Source organism: Gymnoscopelus braueri (genome assembly GCF_963280865.1).
Source record: "Gymnoscopelus braueri genome assembly, chromosome: 1".
Taxonomy (NCBI): domain Eukaryota; kingdom Metazoa; phylum Chordata; class Actinopteri; order Myctophiformes; family Myctophidae; genus Gymnoscopelus; species Gymnoscopelus braueri.
The window spans coordinates 47,247,193-47,271,085 of NC_137603.1; the positions used below are offsets into that span (position 1 = coordinate 47,247,193).

General features: G+C 41.2%; 2 protein-coding genes and 1 pseudogene across 3 annotated transcripts; 1 reads left to right on the plus strand and 2 right to left on the minus strand.

Moving 5' to 3' along the window:
- Nucleotides 1-1,882: 1,882 nt before the first annotated feature.
- On the plus strand, nucleotides 1,883-9,209 carry pdcd2 (programmed cell death 2). Its single transcript, XM_080426220.1, has 8 exons — nucleotides 1,883-2,199; nucleotides 2,630-2,738; nucleotides 4,074-4,130; nucleotides 4,241-4,423; nucleotides 5,934-6,095; nucleotides 6,337-6,437; nucleotides 6,840-6,953; nucleotides 7,165-9,209. Exons 1-8 carry the CDS (start codon nucleotides 2,011-2,013, stop codon nucleotides 7,327-7,329), a joined length of 1,080 nt encoding a protein of 359 aa, XP_080282346.1. The 5' UTR covers nucleotides 1,883-2,010; the 3' UTR covers nucleotides 7,330-9,209.
- A 473-nt stretch (nucleotides 9,210-9,682) lies between these two features.
- On the minus strand, nucleotides 9,683-23,752 carry tbp (TATA box binding protein). The gene is made up of 9 exons (XM_080429341.1): nucleotides 23,657-23,752; nucleotides 22,118-22,262; nucleotides 20,867-21,020; nucleotides 14,679-14,853; nucleotides 14,100-14,187; nucleotides 13,579-13,670; nucleotides 13,175-13,342; nucleotides 12,091-12,185; nucleotides 9,683-11,660 (listed from the first exon to the last, which is right to left on the minus strand). The coding sequence occupies exons 2-9, from the start codon at nucleotides 22,160-22,162 to the stop codon at nucleotides 11,581-11,583; spliced, it is 897 nt and encodes a 298-aa protein (XP_080285467.1). The 5' UTR covers nucleotides 22,163-22,262; nucleotides 23,657-23,752; the 3' UTR covers nucleotides 9,683-11,580.
- LOC308086033 (transmembrane protein 65-like) lies at nucleotides 19,052-20,129 on the minus strand (annotated as a pseudogene). The gene has a single exon. The product of its transcript is annotated as a transmembrane protein 65-like (transcript).
- Nucleotides 23,753-23,893: the final 141 nt, after the last annotated feature.

Genomic DNA, 23,893 nt, shown 5'->3' on the forward strand with positions numbered 1-23,893 from the left:
TGTTATTTCACCGTGATGGAGAGAGAACATTGACAGTGTGTGTGTGTGTGTGTGTGTGTGTGTGTGTGTGTGTGTGTGTGTGTGTGTGTGTGTGTGTGTGTCAGAGCATTGTCTAAATTCCTGCACTCTGGCGCACTCGGGTGGCTGCTTACAGGCAGTGCACGCATGTGAGTCATGTGACCCAGGGGCAGGCAGGCAATGAGAGCGTGAGTCACATGGGTAGTGGATGCAGCCAATGAGAGCGTGAGTGCACACAGAGAGACTCACACACAAGCCGAGCACGGTTTCATAGTAAGCTCCACTTGCGCGGAGCCTCCTTCCGCTGCGTTCGCAATCAGGACAGAAGTGTACTGCAATGTCTCCATCTAGTGGACTAATAGGGAATAGGCCAACTACCACACGAACTGCGGAACGATTAACCTCGCTTTCCACCGTTATTCTAACTGGCCCGTGTGCAGTGGTGGAAAGTAACTAAGACTACATTTACTTAAGTACTGTACTTAAGTACAATTTTGAGGTATTTGTACTTTACTTGAGTATTTCCCATTTCCAATACTTTTACTTCTACTCCACTACATCTCAGAGGCAAATATTGTACTTTTACTCCACTACATTTACTTGAAAACTTTAGTTACTAGTTACTTTTCAGATATAAATTATGATATAATTAAACATACATTAACCACTTTAAGCCTATTTTAAACCTAGGCTATTTGAAAATATCAGATCTACAGTTGTGAGCTTGTAGATCGGCTATTTTCAAATATTTAGTACTTTTACTTTTGGTACTTTAAGTACATTTTGATGCCAATACTTTTGTACTTTTACTCAAGTAAATTTTTTATTCTGGACTTTTACTTGTAATAGAGTATTTTTATATTGCAGTATTGGTACTTTTACTTAAGTAAAGAATGTGAGTACTTTTTCCACCACTGCCCGTGTGATCCGGTTTAGGAAAAAGGGGGGGAAAAACAATAGTGTTCCGGTGGTGGGTTCCGGTAGGCGCATTGTTTTTGTTCCCCCCACATAATGCGAATCAATTAGTTTAGTCACGCTAGTCGTGCCACGAGTTATTTAGAATAAAAGATGGACATACCAAAAGATTATTATACCAAAAGAAACGAAACTAAACACATTTTAAACTAGGGGAATCACTAGAGGTTCCGGTCATGTGTTCCGGCTAGCCCTGAAACATGACTGTCATACCATGACAGTCATGGTGCCGAGTCCCCCTGGTCTAAAGTTGTGTTCGATTTTTTCACATTGCCATCTCTCACATAAACATAAACGTTCAGATTTCAAATATAAAGTGCTTACCACCGAGCCACGGATGTTACAAGGCGATGCGGACCGCGATGAGTACCCGTATCTCCCGTATTGTTCAATAAAAAGCATTTTAATCCCATCGCCGGCCATTTTCTTTTTTTTTTAATTTTGGTTTTGTAATGTATCAGAGTGCAATACACCTCCCAACCATTAGTGTCGCATGGTTGAAAGTATCCTAGACAATTTGGAGAAAATGGCCGGCGATGGGATTAAAATGCTTTTTATTTAACAATACGGGAGATACGAGTACTCATCGCGGTCCGCATCGCCTTGTAACATCCGTGGCTCGGTGGTAAGCACTTTACATTTGAAATCTGAACGTTTATGTTTATGTGAGAGATGGCAATGTGAAAAAATCGAACACAACTTTAGACCAGGGGGACTCGGCACCATGACGCTTGTATACAAGCGTCATGTGAACCATGGCTAGTGTTCCGGCCACCTGATGACGTAACGTTATTTCCCTCCAGACCGGATCAGAATAGATCCTAGACTGCGGAACGATACACAAACCGCTCAATATTTACACGGACGTGTTTGAGAACCGTACCGACGACACACGTTGTTGTGTTTATGGTAGTTTATGGTTCTTAAAACAACACACGTTAGTTTGTTATTGGCCGCGACCTCTTCGTGACAGCCTGGTGACAGCCGATCGTTCACATTTCTTTACAGATAGTCAGCATGGCATCAACTGAAACAAAGGAAGTTGTCCTGGGTTTCTTGGAAGACGCGGAGCCGTGGCAGCTTCGTAGCCCGCAGTTCCCCAGTAAAGTAGGAGGTAAACCGGCGTGGCTCAGCTTGAGGGACCCGCCATCTGCACCCTGTCTGGAGTGTGACACATGCCACCTGCCACTGGCTCTCCTCCTGCAGGTAAGCGTTGTAGACCTAGCCCTAGTCAGTGGCTGTCATATTACATACATTATACATTCATAGTAGTACATTCATACACACACACACACACACACACACACACACACACACACACACACACACACACACACACACACACACACACACACACACACACACATACTACAGCCATCGAGCTGATCCGTAACAGGATAGGTGGGCACCAAGGAAGAGTGGGCACCTCGGTGTTAAATTGGCATTGTTTTTAAGTAAAGTAATGTATACATGATTAGAACATGTTAAAACATTCGACAATTAAGGTCTGATATTTCTACAATTGCTTAGAGGGTTGTTATGTAGTATGTCCTCTTATGTGTACAGTACACAAAATGTTCTGTCTCTTATCTGTTTGCTCTGTCCTCTGATCAGTTTATTTTGTCCTCTGCTTCAGGTGTATGCGCCGATCGCCAATCAGGACAGAAGTTTCCACAGAACTCTTTTCCTGTTCTGCTGCAAAAGCCCCGAATGCTACAAACACAATGATAGCAGCTGCATGAAAGGTATTAGATAAGGTCACCAATGATGGTATATTTGAGGCATTCTTCATAGCTCAAAGATCCCTCTCCATTCACCCCTTTCAATTTTACCGTCTGCTATCCTCACTAATCTCCTCTGCTCCCCTAATCTCCTCTGCTCCCCTAATCTCTAATGCAGTGGTTCTCAAAAAAACGAGTTTTGATAGCAGTCCAGCACTGCACCGCACCGTATGGCCTCGCACAGGCCAGCACCCTAAATATCTCCCGTTTCCCTAGCACAATAGTAAACCTTCTAAAATCCACAGCTTTGCGTAGCAGACCATGGTCATTGACACTCCTTCGTAATGCAAGTACATAAATGGAGATCGTTGCTTCTTGCCTAACAATGTAATTCAGACAGGTGGCCAATAGTCCTGTACACCAATGCAAATCACCTGTGTGCAGGCAGTACTCCACCTATCGGTACGAACCAAATGGACCCTTACAGGTCTGTACTCTGTAAACCCAGAGTGTAAAAATGGAACCAAATATAAAACTGTTAATTAACAACAAATGTAAACAAATCACAGCAAAACCAGTGCAAATCACAGCCAATTGAGAGCAAATCACAACAAAGCCAGTGCAAAAATATATATACAAATCAAATCAAAAAGCACAGCAAACTATATACATGTTCTTAAGTCCTGGGGGAAAGCAAATACAGTCCTCACTGTAGTCTACCAGAACATCATGACCACGGCCAATCAGTAGCAAGCAGCATTCACACGTCACCGGTTTGGCCCTGTTTGGCCTGCCTCAGACCGCTCTGGGAGTGGGGCCAAAATTGTCGCCCTTTTCGGCCCCACTGAGCCCACTTTGGACCGGGTCCTTTTATAATGGAAACGACGGCACAAGCAGGCGGTGTGGTGCAGGGACTGGTATTTGGAAACGCTGCAAAGGTGCGGTCCGGGGACCCCCAGGGGTGCTTGTGGGGGTTCCAGTTGGGATCCCTAGCTAAATTGTTGATAGTTATGAACCACCCTTACAGATCTGCAACTCAGAGAGTGTACGAATGGAACCAAATGGACACGTAAGGGTCCATTTGGTTCCATTTGTACACTCTGAGTTATGAGGTCTGTGGCCTAATGCATACCACCCACACTGGGGTTCCTTGAAATGAAAATGTTTGAGAACCACTGCTCTAATGTCCCTCTCCTAAATACATCACCTCTTACAATCTTTCCTCTTGGCCCCTCTTTAATTCCCACAGTATCCTGACCCCCCCCTTGCCCCCATCTTTTGATTTCTACTGCTAATCAAAAACACTGTATCTTCTACACATGATGCTGATAAAGTCCTTTGTTTGTTCTAACATATCAGTGTTTAGGAGCCAGCTGCACAGGAGGAATGAATTCTACCCCTACGAACCCCCATCAGGTCTGTAGATTTATGTAACCATACTAATCATAATTATTACTTGATAGATACTTGGCTTTGAATTACGTAGTTTTTTGTTATGATTATATGTTTTGTTTTTTTTGTACCAGAGGATGAGACACCCAGTGATCCTGACCCCAGTGTGCTGCCTGTCTCTGGGCTGAAGCTGTGTTGGGTGTGTGGTTGTCCTGGGAGCAAAGCATGCTCTCGCTGTCACACAGTCACCTACTGTAGCAAGCACCACCAGACCCTGCACTGGAAAGATACACACAAGAAGGAATGCAGCAACCAAGGTTTGTATGGTTTCCATCAAGTGTGTGTGTGTGTGTGTGTGTGTGTGTGTGTGTGTGTGTGTGTGTGTGTGTGTGTGTGTACACGTGTGTAGGGTTGTCATCACGATCATGACATTTTACTTGACGATTAATTGTCAATAATTGTGATTTATGATTGAATTGTGTTTTTGGCATTGAACATTGGAACATATACACTTTTTTTCTGTTTGCCTTTTAGGCTTTGTGAACAGGAATTGCATAGAGCACATATGACAAATGACTTAAATATAAAAGGAATGACTGACAATGACTGCTAATAATCCAAATAAATAATGTACTATGGCCAAAATAGGCTATATGTAATCATTTACTTTTAAAATGTGTCTAATTTTTTTTTGGAAATAGCCTTTATACTCACAATGCGTCCCATCGCGACGTGTTCTGTACCTGCTATTTGTATACTGTATGTGTTTTAGATCTGCTATTTCCACTACCTTTTGAAAGTGTATGAACATTTTTCAACATAAAAACAGATTTGAGCGATTCTGCTAAAATAATTGCGACTATAACAGTGTCTGTTAAAGAATGTTGAATATGTTGAGTGTCTGTCATTTATTCATTCATCCATGGTGGGCGATCACATATCAGGGAGACTGTCAGTAATGTGTGCTTTGTCCCTGCCACCAAATGGTGCATGACTGCATGAATAGAGTAAGATGACATAAACCCCCAGTTAAATGTACTCGATTCCTAGAGTTCTGTTCGCATCAGACACATGTTGGCCCTTTTTGGTGTCGGAGGCCCTGGCTTCCATCTACCCATTGGGATTCATTATGAGACATTCACTTTTAAATCACCTTCATAAAGCCAACCACAAATTGCTCATTGTGGTCTGGCAAGGCTCAATAGGCATTTTCTTGGGTTGTTTGTGGGTGCCAACAACGGGCATAGCCATAGACAAATGACTTTGCAGGTGATTGGGTTAGCCCTTTCCAGTCAGAGCTGCAAGCTGCTGTAGAACCAGCAGAGCCAGTAAGTAAATAAAACTTGCCAATAGTGGAGAAAAGTGAAAAGCTTTTCTATCTTCCATCTGCCAGGCTCAGCTGATAGTCAGTGGTGGATGCTTTCCACATTAATATCTTGTATTGAACACAAAACCTGTGAGATTTAGGGTTGCTTAGTCTACTTTTAACTACTTAAACCCTACTTAGTTGACTAGGGTCCACCACAGCTCTATACTTTCTCCGCTCATATTTTCCTTCACTGTAAACAGCACACAACATGCTGTGAGCGACGCATTGTGTGCTATTTTTGTGCTTTTTATGCTAGAATTCACGTGGTTAATTTACTGTTACTTAGATAAATCTGCACTGAAATTCAATAACTGTCGGTTCAAAAAGTGGATAGACCTCCAACCAGGAGGTGACCCCAACCCGTCACAAAGCAGAGTAGTCCAACCTCCGTCACTGTCAGCCACAGAGGTAGACTCATTTTTCTGTTGTACTTCTTTTCCCTCTACGTATATATGTAGGGGCCCCCAGCGTCACAGTGTCTTTGTTCCTCTTCCCTGAGTCTGAGCTGGTCACTGAGCCAGAGGAAGAAAAGTCAGTGGCCCAGGATGAGGACGAAACGGAGGAGAACGAAAGAGAGGAGGAGTGCATACAGAGTGTGGATTGTCCTTCCTTAGCAGACGGTAAGCTGCCGCCTCTCCAGCTCGGCTATCCTACTGTTCTCTATTCCTTTCCAACCTTAACATGAGAAACTAGAAAAGCTCAAAGATGCTACACTTGCGCCACATGCTCTTTTAGCGACCAATTTGAACAAAATAAATTCATAATAGCACAGGTCCTGACCCGCCCCCCTAACTTTTCACACCATGAAACACAATAGTCCAACAGTGATTATGTGCTATTTTCTTCCTTCCTCGCTTGCAGCCCTTGCAGAGACAGACCTGGAGGAGATGGCCATGCATGAGACGGAAGATAACAAAATGGTCCAGAGGTTTAAAAAGAGGATCGCTGCAGAACCACATCAAGTAGGAAACAACATGACTAAAATAGAACAGAAAACTATATAACCGGAGTATACTGATTGCTAATACATAAGGCTGGCCGATATGGACAAAATCAAATAACAATATTTTGACCAAATGCCTTGATTGATATTTGTGGGGATGCCTATTGGTGCTTTGGCAAAATATTTACACACTAAGATGTTGTTTTATTATTTGATAAATAATCATCAGTAATGCCAATATCATAACTAAGTGTGTCTTTTAGATCGACTATTGTTGGTGCGAGACACAATGCTCAACCAAGTACAATTCGGGCTTCAGAGCTGTATATAGCAAGGCAGTGTCCTAAGACGGGAAGAATAATCCACTCACATATTGTATTCTTAGTGATTATCTGTCTCTAACAGTGTTGTTATTTTTAAGGTGCTGCGTTACAGCCGAGGGGGATCTCCCCTGTGGGTCTCCTCCCAGCACATCCCCGCCCATCAGGATATCCCACCATGCACCTGTGGTGCCAAGAGAAACTTTGAGTTCCAGGTAATTCTACATTGTTCTTCCTCACCTCTCATCTCTGTAGTTTGACTGGTGTTGTGTTGTGACATCAAGTGTGTTCAGTTATTAACGTTTAATGTGTTGGACTCACGACCTGCTAGCATAGTTAATCGCTGTGTGTGACTGTGTGTATCTGTTTCCATATCTCCAGGTAAGCACTAGCTCTTAAAACAGGCTTGTGTGTTTCTCTCTCCAGGTGATGCCCCAGTTGTTAAACAGTCTGTCTGTAGACTCGACAGGGGCCAGTATTGACTGGGGGACGCTGGCTGTCTACACTTGCTCTGTTAGCTGTAATGATGACAACCATTACTCCCCAGAGTTCATTTGGAAGCAGGACTTCAGCTCAGAGCAACACGTATAAATACAATGCTACGTACCATCCCTTATCCTAAGAACTAGTCCCCCCCCCCCCCTCAAAAAGTGAGGCAACACAAGAAGCAGTAATGATGGGGACTAGTATTCTTCTGAAAGGAGCATTACCCAATTCTGCTGAGCAGTCACAAGTCAAGCTTTTCTGATGTTCCAGCGATCTGAAAACCAGCTGCCATTCTTACTTTGCTCACGATTTGCTCACGGCTCAGGTATGCTTTACAGCAGACCTGAGCCCAGGTCGAAACATGTGAATGACAAACTGTCTGAGATAGTGTACAAAGTAGGAAGGGTGGTTGATCCACTGACAGGAGAGTCACAGGGACTGAATTTCTCCTCTGAAACGGCAACGCAAACACCCTGAGCACAGCCCAACTTACGTTTGTCTTGTATGTACCCATTTTTGGGCGGTGAAACCGCCCCTATATGTGAGGTTTGGACATTGCACCCCCCCAACCCTGCGCTGTGATTGGCCACCAGTGTACCCCCCTAACCCTGCACCGTGATTGGCCAATCACAGTCTATTCAGGACTGTGATTGGCTAGTGAAACATGACACATGTGCATAGCCCTATAAATAGGACTATGCACTTTTAAAAAAACACATTTATGGGTTTTTTTAAGTTAGGGGTGTACAATGGTTGGTCCACAATATTACTTTTCTTTAACCCTCGTAGGGTCTTCGTGTTTTAGTCACACGCAGGGCCTTCGGGTCACTTTGACCCGAAGGCCCTGGGTGAAATTTTTCATTTTCATGAAAATGAAAATTTTCATTTTCATATCACATGTTTAGTACAGTAAATAAGGCAAATAGAAGAAGTTTCATAGAGAACAAAAATGTTTTACGTCCTTTTAATTCATGTTGAAAATGTTAAAAGGACCCGAGGACCCCACGAGGGTGAACTTCCATCACTGTGATGACCACTGTGACCACACCGCCCACTTCACACTGGGTGTGATTTTTTAAATCAAATGGTACATTTTAGTTGCTGCCATCTCCATATCCTCTTAATAAACCATTAAAACTCTTTCTAGTGAAGTCAATTTTCCAACAGACTGAATAGAGTATCAAAGTACTGAGATCACTCTGTTATCCCCTGGGTCACAGAAGTATTTTCTCTATTGAAAATACCATAGGGTCATCTAAGCATCAGGTCATATAAGAATTGTGTTCCAAAAATAAACAAATCAGCCCAGGCTCATTTTGTTTATTTTTTGGAACACAATTCTTATATGCCACGATGCTATTGAGAGACCATATGGTATTTTCAATGTAAAAATAACCCTGGGAATAGCGGCCTCTAGCGGCAGTGATGTCACTTTGGTTTTCTATAGACAACCACTGACTGACCACATCTAAAACCCATGCAGTAATGAGGAAATGTGTACTTGGTGACTGTCTTGTCATCATATAGACCCACCATTGTCTAAATAAAGTCAACTGTCAATCAGCCTTTTTGTCTGTGAATAATCTCTCAAGACAGATTCAGCAAAGGGAAATTATTTAAAAGAAATGTACCGAAGGGTTCCCAGATTGGTCTGTGAATAACGTAATATTGTAATAAACAAGACTGATTCCACATTTTGTTTGTTCCCCTGTAGTCTGAAAAATGGAATAGACCAAATTAAACATAACTATTATTTGCTTATTGTTCCCAGCCACCAACACAGTTGTATGTTGAGAAATGAAGTACTGACATGTCACTGATAAGGTGGTGCGTCATTCATTAAAGAGCAGGTCGTCCATTTTGTATTAAACTCAAACAATTGAGGTAAGCGTTAGAATTGTAGAACTACAGCATAAATCCTCTCAAGATATGGTGAAAGCCAAGTAAGTAATGCTATATTAGGTTCCTTTTGACTCCATATTTGACTTATTTGTTCATGTGTTGTATGCAGGTCTACAGTATGTGTTATGTACTGTATAAGGCAGTATATTACCAACAGGAAGGATTGTTAATTTCAGTTCTTTTTGTGTAATAACAATCCCATATACGATGGACCAAAATGGTGGCAGGACACGAAGATTTAATTCATAGCAGTCCCAGACATCCTCACATCTTAACAGTTGGTGACTGAGATGTAATTAAAGGTATATATTTTTTTTCCTAAATTTTTATCCCACGATTTTGTAACCCCATTTTTTTCACCCAGTGCCAATTGTCTATATAGTGACCAGGACTACTGCATGTTTTTGTGAGGGTACCTACCGAAGGGAACACAGGGAGAACATGCGAACTCCACAAAGAGAATTTAAAGGTAATTTTGCTTGCTTGCTTTCAATTGTGAATGGACACTGGATGCCTTAAGTTGATTGTTCAAGGACAAGGAGTGTATACCAAAGAATGAAAATTCGAAATATCCCTTTATTATGTAGAAAGCAAAATCTTTGACTGCTAATATATACATGTTTAATTATGAACAGGGCAACAAATTAAACAATTTGAAGCCAGAACAGGAACTCTTATTGATGGTGCTTTCACAGACTGAAGCCAAACATATTTCATTACAACAGTGTTGTAAAACGAAGTATAAATTGGCTTCAATTAGGCTTAAACCTGGTGTTACATTACTTCTAGAACAGCAATATTTTGCCGTGCAACACCATCCTGTGACTGAATATAAAATAGGCCTCAAGTGGTTAATCTTAGCTTTCCGTTACTTCCCAAATATTTGGCTCCCCCCCCCTGTCAATACAGTTGCCTGTGGACAGAGGGATGGATTGACATTCACATCTGGTCCATACATCAATCACAGCTCTGGTATCACATATTTAACCATATCCAATCATACCATTTCTGGCTGTCTGGTTGAGCATGTGATCTGGACAACTAAGACTAAGCTCCAGGGTATTAATCTGTCTATGCTAAGGGTTAAATCATAAAAACAAATATCTTAAATACAATTTTAACAGACTAAAAGAGAAAACAACCTTGAACAGAATGAAGTTAAAAGTTAATCTGAATACACGTGGCAATATGAAACCTGGTTTGTCCTGCCATCAAACCATCTTTCAGTGCTGATACATGGAGATGGTCTGGATACCAAATATAATACATGGTAAACATTCTGAGACAATCTAGATCATATGGGCCAGGTTTATCCGCAGGAGCCCAAAATACATTTTCTTCACAGTGCTACTGATGTCCACAACAAAATGTTTGTTCCATTTGTCTAACCTTATTCCTCAGGCTATGTAACCTATTGCCTGGAGGTATGCGCTCATGTATTATCACCTTTGGGGATGGAGTTGATTCATTTCACATTCAGTTTAACCACTTTCCACCCGGAGTCCCTATTTTGGAAATGTCATAGTTGAAAATCTTCAAAAACTTTAATATTTCCTAAAATAGCAAAAATAGCTGATTTACAAGCTCACAATGCATTGGTATGCAACCCATTGTGAGTTTGTAAATCTGCTATTCTTTCCATTAGTTGTATGACAAAGTACAGTATATAGGGCTTAAAAAGAGTAGTTCAGCCAAAAAAATACTTATTTTCTATCAATTACACACCCCATGAAGCCTTGAATCGCATTCCTAAGCCAATAATTTGATGACCGGTGGAAAGATGCTAATGTCTCCACAAGTCTCCTACCGGAGTCTGACTCCATCGGTCATCAAATTATTGGTTTAGGAATGCAACAAAAACAAAACAATCTCGATGAATTCAAGGCTTCATGAAGTAAGTAATTTTGGGTGAACTACTCCTTTAAGTGGTTAAAGAAAATACAAATGCAAACACTACTTGATAAAGAACACGCATGTTGTTTCAGCTTACCTGAACACTAAGTCAAACAGATAAAACTCAAACCGCTTGATAAAAAATATTGTCTTCTTACATAAAAAGGAATGTAGCCAGACGATACGCGCAACCAGAAACAATCCGTGGGAAAAAAACTTAAAAACAGCATAAAACAGTCCTTCCAGTCAGTGTGCTGTACTGTTGAATGATACAGTGTTGTTCATCCTGCTCAATGCTGTTGCAACACAGATTTCTGTATCCATTCATTTAAAATCTATGTACAACCATGGATTTGCTGCAGAACTTGAAAATAGGAAATTATTTGAGATGAGACAAACAAACAAAAACAAAAAACATACAAAACGTGTGTGCGCATGCGAGCGCACGTGCATGACCGTTAAAAAAAAAAGAGGAAGATCACATCCCTGTACAACAGCCCCAATGGCAGTCCAAGTAAAAGAGGGGGGAGATGGTTGGAGAGAGGGTAGGAGGGCAGGGGTCTACGTAGTTTTCCGGAAGCCTTTTAGGATGGGGTAGATGTTCTCAAACGCCTCATAGATCTCTCCTCTCACCTTGGCACCTGGACAAGATATACATAGAAACACACAGGATATCAGTGGTTCTGTCATTACCAGCAGTTACATGAATTAAATACAATTTGTAGCAATGTCATGCTTAGGCATCAGCTTCTGTGATGTGACATGTAGCGTGTGTGGGATTCAGTGAAATTGTGTATATTATACTGTATACGGCACTGAGGCATTTTGCACATTTCAGAGCAACAGTGAATGGGTAGACATTTGCAATGTGCATTTTCTTTTCCATCTGTGGTGAAACGTATTTGACTACGTGGAACTTCATATAAATAAATGCTATTTCTGTCCTGCAGCAAACCCAATATCCATTAATAAGTTTGACTTTTTGGAATATAGACAGAAGCTGAGGATACTAGCTAGTAGCTAGCTAATAAAACAGTTAACCCGTTTTAATTTGCCAAGGAGAAAACTCACCTGTCAACACGACCTTTCCAGACACAAAGATGAGCAGGACAATTCTAGGCTTGATCATTCTGTAGATCAGCCCTGGAAACAACTCTGGTTCATAGCTGGAACAGACAGATAAGACAGACCACGTTGGTAACATTATAACTTTACATTAATATTAAGGGTGCACTGTTGCCATCTGAGTGATAACAGGCCGAAATAACTCGTACTGCATAAGCGGAGTGGGTGCATACACCATCAATACCCCTGGGCTTCTACACACTTCAGCCAGTTCTGTGTGCCCACAATGTTGGTGATTTGGGCCGATATATAACAATGACACTGAGTTGACTGTAAAGACAACTTGTAAAGAGCTGTGTTTACAAGCAACATCTTTCCCATTAACAAGTATAACCTGGAGGGACGGTCGCATAGTAACTGGATAGTTGTTGGCAATCAACCACTTTGCAGACACATACATTGAGGAACCATGTTCCAGTAGTTCCTGCTCAGTATACATTTTAAACGGCATGAAACCCCCATTTTCCTTTTTTTTAATAACCCCGGAGAAGGAAAAACAGCAGATTTGACTCAAAAAATAACAGAAAACAACATATGTACAGAAATATTAAGAAATTGTCTGTATATCTGTAAACAGAAAACAATGCAATTGCTGGGGGGAAAAAGAAGAAAAAAGCTAGAAAAGAAATCTCTGTCTATTTCTTTATCAACTCTCCTGCATATGGTTTTGGTCCCAGTCAAAAGCAGGCATGCAAACAGCCCCGAGGTGAAAAAGGTGACAACATGTTGTTTTCTTTTGGGTCAGGTGTCACACAATTGCCCTATTTGGGTTCAAAAAGGTGACTGTAGCTGAAAAGTGACACTTTTGCATGTCTGCAAAAGTGTGGAATACACATATCCCAAAATTAAACAACAGGTGTTAGAAAAAACTGTGAAATTAAGTGAGATGAAAATAGTCTGCAAACTGCAACAGTGTGATATAACATTTTGATATATACTCTTTGTGCTACCAAACCGATGCAATCCCAACCAGTCGGAGATAAGCCAGAGTTTTGGCATTTAAAATAGAGGTAAAATTAAGTAACGTTACCTGCTGAACTGTTGATGTGTAAGGACCAGTCCCTCTAGTCTTATTGGGAACTTCACATCACAACTGCCCACCATGTTCTGGATCTTAAAGTCCAGGAACTTGGCAGGGAAACCCAGCTTTTGAACGACACGGGCGTACTTCCTCGCCGCTAACCTGGACTGCTCTTCACTAGAGATCACATGTGAGGGAGAGAGAGAAGGAAGCAAGAGGGATGAGATCCCAAGAGGATGATTGGAGTTAGTACAGAACATGAAATTAGGTGGAGGGAGTGAACAAAGACAGGATATGTCAAAATAAAACGTCACTCCTACTAAATGCCATACTGCCCCCACATGTTGCCTGTGTATGACTCAAAGTTGTTTAGACTGCAACATTCATCACAACCTAATGACGGATGTACTGACCTCTTGGCTCCTGTGCACACCATCTTTCCAGAGCTGAAGATAAGAGCAGTGGTCCTAGGCTCTCGTATTCTCATGATGACAGCAGCAAAACGCTTGGAGGGGAAAAGGGGAGAGCATGATATTCATATTTCATCTTATTTAGATTGACACACAAATCAATTTACATCCAAAAACATATACTGTACATTCAAGATCATATGTTCAAGGTCAGGCGAGAGCCCCCTTTCAGTCTAGGCCTATAGTACATTTTGAGTGGTTTCATTGAAATAAACTTTATGAATTTACTTTCCTAAATCAAATGTATAGTGAAAGTTTCTAGTTGTGCCCCAGAGTAGAATACAACAACGTGTACAAACGGTCTGTGGCCCATAGTCTATTTGAACTTCATTACCCTATTTTAACTTCATTACCTTATTTTACACCCATTTTAAGGTCTACATTATTTGCATAGATCAACTGAATAATCAAAAACATACTCAACAGATCAATCAATTTACGAAAAAGTATTGCTGCAGCCCTACCTTGGGGTTGTACTCAGCATTCCTGGCTCTCAGGGCGATGGTCTTCAGATCCAACTTGCAACCAAGATTCACTGTAGATACTATGTTCCTGGTAGAGAGACATGATGAAGGGGAGACAGTGAACGAAAGAACCAGAGACAGAGAGAACACAGACCATCTAGTGAAATGAATGCATATCTTCACCACAAAAAAACAAGACAAGCCACAATAATAATTGATATCTTAGTTGTTGCATCTTCCCAGGTCAATCTAATAGCCCATTCACACTAGATCACTTTGTTCTGGCATGCGCCCTGGCTACAGTATGCCACACAAATTTCAAAAAATATTAAAGCATTGATAAAGATTAATCAAGCTTTTCTGCAACTGATCCAGGTCAGAATAATTTAAATATTGAGTATCTATGGATACGGAGTCCCGGTTTTTATTTGCTAGATAATTCAGCTGCATAGTACACCATTCCAAGTACATTCGAGGAATAGTTTAGTACTGGCTTTGTTGCACTGCTACAAAATGCTAACAGGTTACAGAGCACAATGGGGCAAAATATAAGAACCAGGCTTAAAATATGCAACTTACTGTAGCTGTGGCACTATTCCAGAGCTCTCTGAAGCTGGCGTGGAAGGTGTGATGGGGGTCATGGGGGTGAGAGGTGTGGCGTATAGGGGGGTGTTCCCTGGCAGGGCAGTAGTGGTGCCCCCTACTGACTGGGAGTGAAACAGCTGAGGGGTCTGCCCTGATGTCCCAGGAAGTCCTGGGGAAAATATATTTACAGTTGTAATAATTGTAGTAATAACAATAATAATACTAGGCAACTGTGACTGTAATAATAGATATATTGTGCATTCAATTATTATGAACCAAGAATAGGGATGACCATCCTACACTAGTGGCTACTAGTGGATCAAAAGTCCTGCACAATACAGGGTTGTAAGGCCAAATACCCTGGATTGCACAGCAGATGCTGAACTCTCCCCCCAATGGGTAGTGTAATGGCTCTGAAGACATTGTCCTGTGCTGAGCGATTGTTGGAGAATTAGAGAGCGTTGGTTGAATAACAATCTCTTTTTTTTTTCCTTTTTTTTAATTTCATTTACAATATTTTATTTATTTTACAGTAAGCAATGCTGTTAATATTATCTGTTCCTTTTTATACATACAGCTTTTCATAACGTACTGAGTTGACCAGGGAGAAAGTGAGAAGGGGAGAACATGTACTGAATCAATTCAACATACAGTATGGAGCATTTTACACAAGAGAGAAATTAATATGACTCAGACGACTGGAAAGTCAAAAGGTTTAGGCTGAGGGGGGAAAAAAATATCTGACTCTTTTGTGGTATCGATGTTTTCATTTACATTCTGAATAGAGGGGACATGCATTGATTGATTATTATTTTCTTCCTGCTAGGACAGCAGTGAAAATATTAGTTAATTTCTATATTTTCTTGTTGACTATTTCAACCATTGATGCTTCGAGCTTGTTGACAGGCTATTTTTGGCGTGTGACAGCGTTGTACGACATGAGAATAAATCAGGCTATTCAAGGACGGCAAGGAGAAACTCTGAATTTGCGTTGTAGGTAGTTTGTCAGGAGAAGCTGTGTGCTATATCAGAAGACACCCCCGTCTGCTGCCAGAAAACATTCCACACATTTTACAATGTGTCACATAATGGCATGGTACACACACACACTCACACGCACACGCACACGCACACACACACACACACACACACACACACGTATGTAGCCATAGAACAGTAATGTGTACATAATTGGATTGCATCCTATCAATGCCTCTCATGATACCAAGTCTGCTGCAGTGAAGCATTCAAACGTTACAAAGCAAACCACCCACTGTATTAAGCACTTAAGCCCAAAATAGAAATGCCAGGTTGAAAGTGGTTAAATAAACAACATCCAGGTCCACAGACAAACAAATAAAAAATAATCTCAGACTTCATTATGTGCTTATCAAACCATGTTGACAAAATGGGCTTAGCTTAATTCAATGACACCAACACATGAGCTTGTAAAGTCAAATGAACATGTGACAATTTAGTCCCCCCCCCCCCCAAAAAAAAAGGTAGAGTGTACATGCTCCTGTTTATGGTTTAAAACACACAATAACACAGTGACAATTTCTTTCTTCATTTTAAAGCTTCCGTGGGTCATCATGTGATTGGCCTTTGCATACACCACAAATAGAAGGAACTGGAGTGAGTTAAATGTACTGTAGAACAAATCTTCGTTAGGTGTGACCTGATGAAGATCCACACCTGGATAGAACAGTGTCAATAATGAGAATTTAAATGTGTGGGCTTCCCTTTCAATCACGTGACAGGCTACCAATGTCTTTCTTCAAGGTCATATGGCAGTAAAACTGTACCATTTAGCCACATATATTGGTGCCATCAATCTTATGCACGCTATTGCTCAGCCAATCACCCTCCACCAACCAACCTTGAATAAGTGGTGTATGAGCGTGTGCCTGACAATGAATGAGGCATGTCTGCAAACTTAATACCAATGCTCCTTTTTAACCTTCTCTACCCATTCCGTTGATTTCATACAAATTCTATCCATTAAAAAAACATCCAACAAAAACCGATCAGATCAACTTCAACATGTTCTGATTACTGTGACATCAGATTTTTGTAATGTGACATCAGATGTAATAGTAAAAGTATATCTTGTATAATCTCAAAAACAGCTTTGTAAATGTAAATATGAGGTTTCAGAGCATACTGCAGAGAGTAATGTGTTACAAAGGCTTTCCTGTTGATTAATCATTGAAAAGATAACTAATGTAGGCATGTATGTGCTGTCGAATATCATCTTTTGAGCTAAAATTGCAATTGCAAGAAAGCAAAATATAAACAAATGTTTTCAAAAGAAAATTCTATAAAGTAGGCCTACGTGACTAATGCTTTCCATTCCAGTTCATAACAGGTTTGTTGCCACAAGTAACATTTTTCCTTTGCTGCAGAAAAACTGGGTTTAACACAAAATCCTTAAAATACCTATTACGGGTATATTATTAGATGTGACCACGCACTAAGTATAAGCCACTCTTGTCAGTCTTTCAGCCCCAAATCTAGCAGTATATCATAGCTATTACACACAGTAACATTTCTGCTGCTTCATAACAGTTTGATGAGAGTGTGATCATTGGCTGTTTAAGATATCAAATTATATATAAAAAGTGCATCAAACACAATTAAGTGATATTACAGGCAACAATGTATAACTGTAACATATAAAGCATAACAAAGAGTTAAAAAACAAACAAAATGTAATTAATTAAAGACAGAAAAGTGTTTTAAGTTGTGCGCTAGTAGTACTTTTACTAAAACCAAACCAGCAACTGCTTCTGATTCATAATATAGTCAACCAGTGGAGGGCAGTATAGCAGCATAATACAAATGAAAAGTTGTGCTATAATACAGAAACATCAGTTTCCAAACCAGCCAACCCTTAAACTGTTTATACTATCAGAAGCCCATGTTATTGCTCAAGAGAGGACCTACCCACTGATTTAAAATGCTTAAAACAAACTTTTTTGTTTTGTTTTGACTGAAACTGAGCTGAGAAGTAATTAAGTCCAGGGCTAGACTGCTTTGGCCCCCTGGTGGAAATAGAACTAGAGGTCTGCTGCTGTGCCATCGATGGAAGGTACCATGTCAGATCTCTATCTCTATGGTCACTGGAGGTGCTGACGAGAGAGCTGGCTTCTCTCTGCTATAGACACCCACTAGTTTTTATTCTTTTATTTATTTATACATCACTTTTCTTTCTGCCAAACTTTCTGGCTCAAACTGTTAGACGGGCTCACTTTGTTGTTACAACAAAGGTAGCTGACTGCGCATACAATGGCTTAGATTCTGCAGAACTTCACCTCATGTTTCCTATGCAGAATAGCTGCAAGCCAACTCCCCCTTAGCCGCCCGAATCACCCATGTGAAATCCTGATTTAAATGTACAAAGAAAATAAATAAAAACAAAATAAAAACAAAATAAAAATAACTTCATTGCTGCTAGCAGAGTTGAAAATGTTCTCACTAACAGTTACTTGGTTGTTGCATTGCTCAGATGAGGCAGGCTGGCAGGATTGTTTAAGACTTGGATATCTTCAAAAGGTAGACATGCTTGTTAGACTGTATTGTAAGTAATTACTTGCCGTCAAGTTGATATCAGAGGTTTTGATGATGTTTGAGGTGCAAGACTTGTTGTGAATCACACCGAGACATGGGAAAGACTGATAAACACTATGGAGAATGCAATTGGGCAAAACACATGGTTTTCAACAACTGATGAGGCAGGACAGAACATGCCGTGCCAAGCTGTACTGTGCTGTAATGATAGAATTGCCGTCTGATATTAGTTGTTTTTTCAGACCACCTTCGTATTTTAATGACATTAGCAATAATTTCAGCCCTAAGATGTCATGCAAAACTATTTTGTATTTCTCACTGCCTATGTCCTGTGCATCGGCTCTAATAGTGTCTAACATCAGGGCTTTAAATAATGAATGGTTTCAAATAGCCTTCATTTGGAACATAGCTTGTTATGTGATCTCAGAAAGCCTCCCCGCCACCAAGATCACTCTCCTAGTAACTTTTTAATTTATTTAACCACTTAAGCCCACTATACATAGTAAACAAATACATAGTTCACTGGGGTCGGCTCTGTACTTGGTCCACTCTTTTCCCCCCTCTCTACATCAAATCTCTTTGCCGAAAATAACCTACAATCTACAAGCTCAGAGTGCGAAGCATTGAGACGTGTTGTAGATGTGCTATTTTCAGCAAAGATTCCCCAAGAACAGGGACACTATGATTAATCCAGAGAATCCTAGCGGGGGAGTGAGGTTTATATCCATCCAGATCAACAGGCTCAGAGCAGATGCCAGAACAGGGTGTGTGAGGACTGTGGGTCAGTCAGTGGAATGCAACACGAGGTTACGGTGGAACGGTCGGCTTGTGGAGTAAAGCGCAGCAGTTCAATGATTGATGAATCGCCTTTCTCTTCAAGACAAGTCCAGAATTCCTTTTGTTGAGTTGAGTTGAAGTGTCACATGGTTAGAACGTGCACTGCAACTACAGTACGATGCCACTAGACTCCACTCTTCCAGGCAAGCCCCACCAGTCCCAGGTATAAAACTGTGAGAGCATGATATTCACACAGTATTGGTTCAGGGTGTGGCCATAGCTCCTCAGTTTTGGCTGATGGTTGTCGTAGCGGGTGTTGGCGTCTCCTCCTTTCCCTCTTTTTTCTCCTCTTTCTTCTCATCGTCTTTGAAGAAAAAAAGGGGAAACATGCCAAGAATACAGCCGATTCCCAAACCAAAGGCCTTACCTGAGTGAGCGCTGACTCTGGTCTGCCACATATCCGCCTGTTTAGGGCTGAGATCAGGAATCTGCATCCCCAGTCGACAAGCCAGGGCCTCCATGTAACCGGCTAGCCCAAGTCCTGCCAGATCAGATACCAGGTTGCCTAGAGCAGCAGCTGCCATAGTTGAGATTCACAGGATCACGCCAATGGATAGCTCAATCTGTGTGCCTGCAACAATCATGACGGCATTGTCCAAGAAGCCGAATCCAACAAAAGGGATTGCGTTGTGGAGTAGAACATATCTTAACTGTCCTTTGGTTGGTGATTCAACTTCCAGTGTACCTTGAGCTATGGCTATGGACTCGAACTTGTGTAGCTCCCGCAGCAGGCAGTGGCGCTCCTTCGGGTGAAGGCTATAAATAAACTCCTTGGCTCCCTGCGGCGAGTTGAGCGACTCCATGGGTTCCTTCATGGTGTGTATGGAAGCCAGGCTGCATCTCTGCTCGAACATCGCCGGTAGACAGGGGGGTGGCGAGGAGGGGTGATGATGGCCGGCTCTAGCCAGCCCAGGACCCGCTCCTCTGAGCGACAGAGCGGGTCGCACAGCTCTCCACAGGCTGGGCAGCATCTCTGGCAAGAGGTAGGAAGGGAAGCGCCAAGGATCTCTGTTCAGTTGATGCAGCGCTGTCCCGTCCAACAATCTGCCCGTTAAAAAGCCGTTGAAAGGCAGATGATGATGGCCTGGCGGCGCGTACAGGAAAAATGTGGGGGTCAAACCCCCCCAAAAACCCGAAATGCATAGAAAACTATGCATTATACCTGTAACAATTGACGCACCTGTATGTATGTCTGTCTGTTTGTTTTTGAAAAATGTTTTAGCAACCCATATATTTGAACGGAAATGTATATTTTTATCCTGTGCTTTTTTGACCATGAGGGGGCCGCCAAGACGCTGCGATCGGGCCGCATGCGGCCCGCGGGTTGAGTAGCGCTGATCTACATTGTAGACCCACTAACAGCAGGACTTAACTTAGTGGTAGTTATGGCGACCTATCGACCAAACTATCTGACGTGAAACACTGATATTTTGGAGACATTTTGAAATCAATTTCAAAAACGTACATTTGATTTAGTTTCTATTTGAGAACATTTAACGTACAAGCATACAAATAGAAAAAACAACAAGTATATATTAAACTTAAATATATGAATTATGAAAAGAACACTTAACTTGAATACTATGAACAAGCAAACAAGTAGAAGTAAATATAAAATACATATTGTACATGAACTAAACTTTTGTCAAAGTTTGTCAAAAACAGCCGATCGGATGCGACGCATTGTGGGCTTACAGATCTTCAATTTGAGAAAAAATGTTAAGGTAAAAAATTGGGACATAATTGCCGATACTGAGGTTGTCATCTCACTGTACCTGTGTTGGCCTGTTGGGCCTGCTGTTGCTGCTGTTGTCTCTGTTGCTCCTCCAGAATAGACAGACTGTTGGTGTTTGTGACCGGCTGAGGCGTCAGGCCTGAGCCATATGGCATCATGGGACTGAAGATAGGCATTCCTGGGGTCATGGCGCCCTGCAAATTTGCCAAAGAAAAGATGTTGCATTAACCACTTAACTAGCAATTGAACCCCATATTGATTTTGGGAGGAACATTAGCCAAAAATAGCCAGACAGTGTCACACAAAAGTATCAAAAGTAGCAGATCCTCAAGCTTCATGCCGCGTTTTGAACGTGTAGATCTGCTACTTTTGCCATTTTAGTATTTGAATCCTGAAAAGCAACAATTTTGGACATGGACACAGGTTTCCAATGGTTTCCACAGAGACGATATAGGTGATATAAGTGGTAATAATGCACTTTACACCAAATCACTTCACCAGAAATAGCCGATCTACAAGATCACATCGTAATGCGATGCATTGTGAGCTTGTAGATAGTTTTTTTTTCTCCCCACTGGATGTTCGCCTATTATGACCTGCCCAGAATAGGGCCGCTAGGGTTCATTTGGTTAATTGGGAAGTGGCTAACATCCTCTTTTATTCAAGGCGTATCATGTTGGCCTATACAGAGAGGAGAAACAGAAACTGGGCATATTAACACTGACATGTACTGCTCCTGTAGCAACCTACAAATCAGCAATGCCAATGAGATGACACACAACATGTTCACCCCCCCCCCCTCCTCCTCCATTTTTGGGGAAAATCAGACAAGAAAACAACGGTAAAGGCAAATAATGAGTTAGAATTGCCAGTCCACTTGTTTAGACTTAAAAAGGTTTAATTTTACTGGAATGAAAAAAAAACATGTTTTTACAACGACACAATGCCTCATCAAAATCTGTATGGTGACTTTATACATTGTCAGATACTTGAATGAGGGGTTATTTTTACCATTAATGTGGAGATAGGGTTTATCCAACAAAAACCCGACAGTTTGAGGATCCAATGGAGGTTTAGTCAGAAGCGCTTTTTTAATACTTTTCATTAGTTAAAAACCCATACACAGATGTAAACGGTGTTCGATAGCACTGATTTGGGGAGGCACAAAACATTTTATTTTTCAGATGGGGTTTGTGGCCAAATTCATATGATTTGAGTTTGAACCACTGGTTTAGAGGGCATTTGGGGAATCAACCTCAGGTCTTAATGAATTAATTTCAAAGTCAGTTACCGTTGGGGAGGCCAGCCCCTGGAAAGGTGTGTTGCTCTGGTCCATGGCTTCTGGTCTCCTCAGCTAGCTGCCACCGACAAGGGGGAGGCTGTCACGCCGTTCCCACAACGTTAACACAGCAGTACGAGAGTAGTATTACAGCAGTCTGCAATGGAGGAAAATCAACAACATATATGTGCTGGAATTTACATTATGCGTCCTCCCTCTTTATTAGTCAAGCCCTGCTTGGATAGATGGAGTCGTAAGATGAGACTTGTGATAAAGAGAAACATGAATATTGAAGAATATTTCCCCAGTATTTATAACATTCAAATCGAGTGATTGGCATGCACTAGTGACTAGTGAATCAATCGACAAAAAAAACCGATTCTAATTCTAATGATGTGCCATTTAACTTTGCGAAGGCTTTAATTTGTTCCGTATTAACATATTTGTAACTAAATGAAAAGTCAACTTTTTGACTAGTGGGTGGGTAAACATAATACGTAGCCTTGAGTTGAGGCAAGACTGACCGATGGCCGTCTTGATCCAAGGCTAAAGCAATCTCAATAACATTTACGTCTGTTTGGGGTTCAGATAACCTGTTATCGTGAGCATTTAACATGTTGTAATGTATCACCTTATTCCACCGTCTGAACTAATAGCATTGACTAAATCATAAGACTAACTGATGCAAGTAACGGTCATTTACAGCTCTGCACAGTACATGAATTTAATGTTGTTGTAGTGGCGCCAACAACTTGACAGCTTCCCCAGCAGCGTTAGCTTCGTGTCTACAAGGTTGTTTCAATGGTTAATGTATTAATAAGCCATAATATGATGTATGTATTAACACATGGACTATATAATTGTATATATAATACTGTAGAACAGTCTCCATCAGATAACACAACTCAATCACGCTACCAGTTAACTTTGAAGCTTGTGCTATGCTAGCTGACTACCAGTGTTGCCAGATTCTGTGAGAGAAATAAGCAAACAGGTCTAGGAAAACAAGCCCAAAAGAAGAAACTAGACCATAAGAGCACTTTAAACCTATTTACTGTATACATCGGCTATTTGAAATTAGCCGATCGAAAAAATCTTGAAATAAAAAGTGGACATTTTGAACATTTTTTGAAAAATTCTAACAACACAAATCTACGGTACGGCCCGGGGCTCCCTGGCACAAAACGTTTTCAGATGGGGGTTAGGGACAAATGGATATTAATTTGGGGGTCCATGACACAAAATAAATAATAAAAAAAAAAGTGAAACAAGCCCAAATAAGCAACTACACCTTAGAAACAAGCCCAAAAAAGCACAAACCCGCAGCTACCAATATTTACGAGCGACTTTACAGAAAAACAAGCCCAAAGTCGCTTATAATAAGTGGACATGGCAACATTGCTGGCTACACGCTAAAAAAATGAAGCGACGCTAGATAGTAACTAGCCATTAAATATCATCCTCTCAAGAAGGTAAACATGCAGTTTGAAAAGTCGTGCATGACTTTATACATCCGTCCAGACATGCTGCTAACGTTTGACGAACACTCACCAGCTCTGTGTCACTGTAAATGGTTTAAAATCACATTTAAAACAAAACACCACCATGGCATCATGCTCATTATGCGCTGTCCTGCACTGCGCTCTAGACGGAGAAGATCACCAAGGATACGACAGACACGTCACAAACATTCCGGAAGTGTCTGCAGGGTAGTTTGCAGGGTAGTTTGTGCTTGAAAACTTGAAAATGTCAAAATACGGCCATGACATTTTCAAAATATTATACATA